Raw genomic sequence first — 4,598 nt, forward strand, 5'->3', positions numbered from 1 at the left:
TTATTATTATTTTTATTCTTCTATTTTTATTTAAAATATTTTGTTTCATTTACTCAAGGGAATTAGTTAGTTTTTCATTTTTATTTTTATTTTTATTTTAATGAAATTTGTTCACGTCAAAATTTGAACACATTTCGAACCGAACACTGATTTTGGTAATAAAATTCAATGATTTGCAAGCGTTGCTCGTTAGTAAGTCTATTCATGATGAAATTTCAAAGCATACTGAGCATCTTTCTCTTTGACACCATGTCTGAAATCCCACGTGATCTGTCAAATACTAATGCATGAAAATCCTAACCTCAAAAAAATCACCCTTTAGTTTAAAATAAGGTCTACCGTCGTATTGGGAGGCATACATCCAAAGTGAAAATAAAATAGAATATATTTGTTTATAAATAGTTTAAAGACCATGCCTACCGTAATTCATCAGATGAATAGTCGTGATATTTCTCACAAAATTGGCCTGGAACGAGAGATAACGGGTAATAAATATCTCTTGGCCTTGATGGTTCCCAAATCCGAGGTTTAAGCAAAGTCGGAGGTTGAGAAATGCGCTCCGTTTTTATAGCTAACGCAACTGCTTCAGCAACTGGACGGTTGGGTATAGTAGATAAAGGGGCTGTAGATGGGCAGGGTTTGTTAATGACCAGCGTTTGAAGATCGAGGAATGACAATCGTTCGTCTTTGCGCCTGAAAATTGTCTGTACCATAACCTAGAAATCTTTTGATATTCATTGTAACTTACGTTCTGTTAAAGTATGAGTTCCATTTGCTAGTAGATAACATGGCTCTTTCGCGAGCTTGTAAACCTCTTCCAGCCACATTGAGTCCAAGTGATTTCTGTTTAGCCTCTATTTCACGCAAATGTTTTTGCCGTACAAAGTCCTTATACTCCTCGTACTTTTCATAGAAATCTGTATACATTATGTCCAAAATGTCGGAAGCCCATACGGCCGTGATTCCTAAATCACACATTTTTTCAGACACCAGCCCTTTTTCTTGCAACCAATTTCTCTCTTCCATATCTACTTGACGGCGGGGTAAATCGGGATATTTTCTCTTGAAGCTTTTAATTCCCAAGTACATTGCAACCTGTTCTTGTATCATAAAGGTATCTCGATTTTTTGAGGGACAACAACCTTTCGGTGGCGGCCAATCATATTCTGCTATAGATGCAACTGTGAAGTCGGTGCTTAAAAAAATAATTAAAGTTACTGCATTGTAAGAGTAACGAATAACACAAGTTGTACATACTCTTCAGCAACGCAAACTTCCATTTTCTTTTTTTTCGTTGTTTTCTTGGCGGATGCACTATTTTGAGCTGATGCCGTGCTATTCGGGTCTATAATGCTCGTATTGCTGATAATGGACGACTGGGACTCCTCATTGGTAAAAAAATCAGGTTGGCTACAAAATAGTTTAGTTATAAATAAATATTAATAATATTATTAAATATTATAGAACCCTATGTACCTTGAATAAGAAGGAGATTGTTGTTGTAAACTGGTTTGAGACAAATCGGCGCTCATACGGGTGTCTTCTTCAAAAACTTGAGGAGACTGAAAATATATTAAAAAAAAATTAGTCTATAAAAGAATATCAATACCTTTTTTGCCAGTGAATGATAATATTAAACTAATAAGCACGCTCTATTTTGTCGTAAATAATCAGAGTGCTTATAATCGCTACGGATTGAAATAAAAATAAATGCCATTCAAATTTAGGCTTAGCTATAAGGCTCTGACGGTTGACATTTTTGATTTTATTATTGACTTATTCTGTGACAGAAAAATGTTACGTACCGGACTGAAGAGTTCTTTAATCCTCTCAGGATCAGGGGTATGCTTAAGGGCTCCTATGCAACGTGGCCGATTCATAGCTATAGATTTTACACTTAAACTATCACGACTAATACCATGACTTCGTTGACCACGACCAATACTCCTTCCGCGGGATCCCCGAACACGTCCACGGCTACGGCCTGGTATTGCAGGCATAGAAGAAGAACTGGCTGAGTCATCTAGAAATAGAAACTTTCCGTAGTTAATATTTTATTAAAGTGGTATTAAACTGCATTGGCGAACCTTCAGAGTTATCTGCTCCACTAACATCGTCCGCCGTTTCTTCTTCTTGTGATGCAACTGATCCAGGTTTATAAACAGTTGAAAAATTGGAGACCCTTAATTGCTGTGTAGCTATTATAGAAGAGAAATCGTTCGGTTTGAATATCATATCCGGTAAAGGATCTGACGACGATAAAATTGTTGTGGGTGGCAACATTGAATTATGACTATTACTTCCAATATTTGCACCATTAACACTACAATCAGGAATAACAAAGACGGGGCCATCGTTTCTCGATGTAGCTTCTACAGTGGTAATTGTGTTCGTTGTGCTCCCATTGCTATTGCTTGATGATGAAGATATAGTCAAATCAATTTGGGAAGTCATTGAATGACTAACACTATTTGCAATGTTTGTAATATTTTGAATTGTTGATGAACTATGAAAGCTGACAGACGATATAGACGAATTCGATTCGTGGAAGTGATTGAGTTCATTTTCAGAACCTGTATCGTTTGATGTTTTCTTGTTTTCCAATGACAATGACGATAAAGGCTTACTTTTTGATGTTTTAAGCTCACTTTGAAAGTTTATTGGCGTGTTACTTCTTCTCGATGTTCTCAGGGGAGTTCGTAAATTTCGTTCTCTTTTAGGTGTTTCTATAATATTCTGTTCACTTTTGTTATCTTCTGGGCCTCCCGATGTTGCAATGTCGGTAATAAGAGCAACTGGTTGCTCCGCATCGACCATGTCAATTGCTAGTCTTTTTCGTAACAATTGAACTCTGCGTGCTTTGCAATCCTGTCTATTGTCTGAATTTATTGTATGTTCTTCTTTGGCATTTTCTGAGGTTAAATTGATTTCCGATTTTTTAGGTCTTCCCCTTTTTTTTACAATTGGAGTAGAATTTTCATTCGAGTCAATATTAATTTGAAGGTCTAAACTATCGTTCGAATTTGTTTGAATGGCATCTGTTACTTCGTCCATAGGTATAGGTAACAAATGTTCATGTTTTTGTTTACGCAACCGCTGATGATTTTGGTATCCTGTTGGAAGATATTGTTGTAAGGCATTATTTTTTGTATTTAGCTGTTCGCTTTCATTTTGTATTTTGCGCAATTTAGAGGGTGTTTCTATTGTCTTTTCCGACATTGCTGTACATATAGTCTCTGAAACATGACATTCCTGCGAAACAGGTCGTTTCAAATTTAAACTGTTGTTATTAAGGCTCAGTAAACGGTTTTCCTCTGAAACATTTAGACCATTTAGTGTTTGTAGGTTTTCGTTAAAGATAGTATCATTTTCATGTCTGTCGTCTATGAAACCACGAGGACTCCCTTCCGGAGTGTCAAGAATTTCTATGGAGTCTATGATATTTTCGACGGAGTCTTTCTTTGCACTAGATGGTCCTACATCCATACAGCCAACTGATGAACCGTTAGCCAATAAACGCTCAGCCAACTGGGGATATTTGAGAGAAACTGATGATTTAGTTGCTACCATAGGTTTAGGTTGTAATGGAGGCAGTGCTGTATTATGCTGTGTTTGTTGTGTCAATTGTTGGGTGTTTTGTATTACAGTGGTCTCTCTTTGTAGACATTCTAACAAAATATTTGTTGAAGGCACAATTGTATTTGTTACCATTGGCGATTTCTCCCTGACATCGTTATCCTCTCCTTCGCCATCATTATAGTCAAAACGGTGCACTGGTGAACTGCCTGCTGACGATGTTAAATCAACTGTATCAATAATATGCCCAATTTTCAACGATGCTTTCCCGTTTAAGTCCATTTCCTCATTAGTAATAAAATTGGAGGAATCTTGTGCATGAATGTTTGTGGCGTTTTGAAATATTTTTGGTTCATGCTGATCCCTAAGTGTTTCATCTATATCCATATCATCGGAATGACGCCGAGGCAATTCAGGTTTAGTGTTAGCATCTGCATCCAGACCAATTTCTTTATTTTGGGTACAATCTGCATTATCATTAAAGCCGCAGAACTCTTGAGAATTACTAGATTCCCCGCCGACATTATCGACATTTAATAGATCGAATTCGTCTGCAACATCAACCACTGGTAAAGTGATCGTATTCTTATTTGATTTTATATCCGTGTCAACGACAAATTTTAGTTTTTGTTGTGGAGAGCCAACATTTTTCGGCCCCAATGAAAACTGGGGCCGAATTACTGTATAAGTGAACGAGTAAAATCGTTCGAAATCTCTCTATTGTAATTATGTATCTTTTTGTTGAACGGGGATTTTCGAAATTTAGGAACGCGAGTATTTAAGTCGTTCATTATTTATCAAAACTTTGACAAAAAAATTTATAAACAAGGGGCATAACTTCCATTAAATACAAGTTGAAATACCTTTCGATACGAAAGCGCACTCGATTACGTATGCGGCAATACGGCCCCTGAGCCCGAATACGCCGCCACTCAATCTCGATGTCTTTTATTTTTATGCAGGCTCTTGTATAAATGCAAAGTCTTATTAAACGTGGCAGATAAATACTTATCAGCCGCCTA

General features: G+C 36.8%; 1 protein-coding gene across 1 annotated transcript; it reads right to left on the minus strand.

Moving 5' to 3' along the window:
• Window positions 1–319: 319 nt before the first annotated feature.
• Window positions 320–4,286, minus strand: LOC131997186 (supporter of activation of yellow protein-like). The gene is made up of 6 exons (XM_059367703.1): window positions 2,088–4,286; window positions 1,806–2,023; window positions 1,477–1,562; window positions 1,258–1,410; window positions 749–1,195; window positions 320–693 (listed from the first exon to the last, which is right to left on the minus strand). Exons 1-6 carry the CDS (start codon window positions 3,961–3,963, stop codon window positions 417–419), a joined length of 3,057 nt encoding a protein of 1,018 aa, XP_059223686.1. The 5' UTR covers window positions 3,964–4,286; the 3' UTR covers window positions 320–416.
• Window positions 4,287–4,598: the final 312 nt, after the last annotated feature.

This window comes from Stomoxys calcitrans, chromosome 4 (genome assembly GCF_963082655.1).
Source record: "Stomoxys calcitrans chromosome 4, idStoCalc2.1, whole genome shotgun sequence".
NCBI lineage: Eukaryota > Metazoa > Arthropoda > Insecta > Diptera > Muscidae > Stomoxys > Stomoxys calcitrans.

What these genes read in the sequence shown, in the direction of transcription:
- LOC131997186 (XM_059367703.1), bottom strand. Translation starts at nt 3,963, where the DNA reads ATGGATATAGATGAAACACTTAGGGATCAGCATGAACCAAAAATATTT. An exon ending in TGGAGCAGATAACTCTGAAG is followed by an intron (nt 2,024 to 2,087) that starts GTTCGCCAATGC and finishes TTCTATTTCTAG; the next exon opens with ATGACTCAGCCAGTTCTTCT. An exon ending in CAATCTCCTTCTTATTCAAG is followed by an intron (nt 1,411 to 1,476) that starts GTACATAGGGTT and finishes ACTATTTTGTAG; the next exon opens with CCAACCTGATTTTTTTACCA.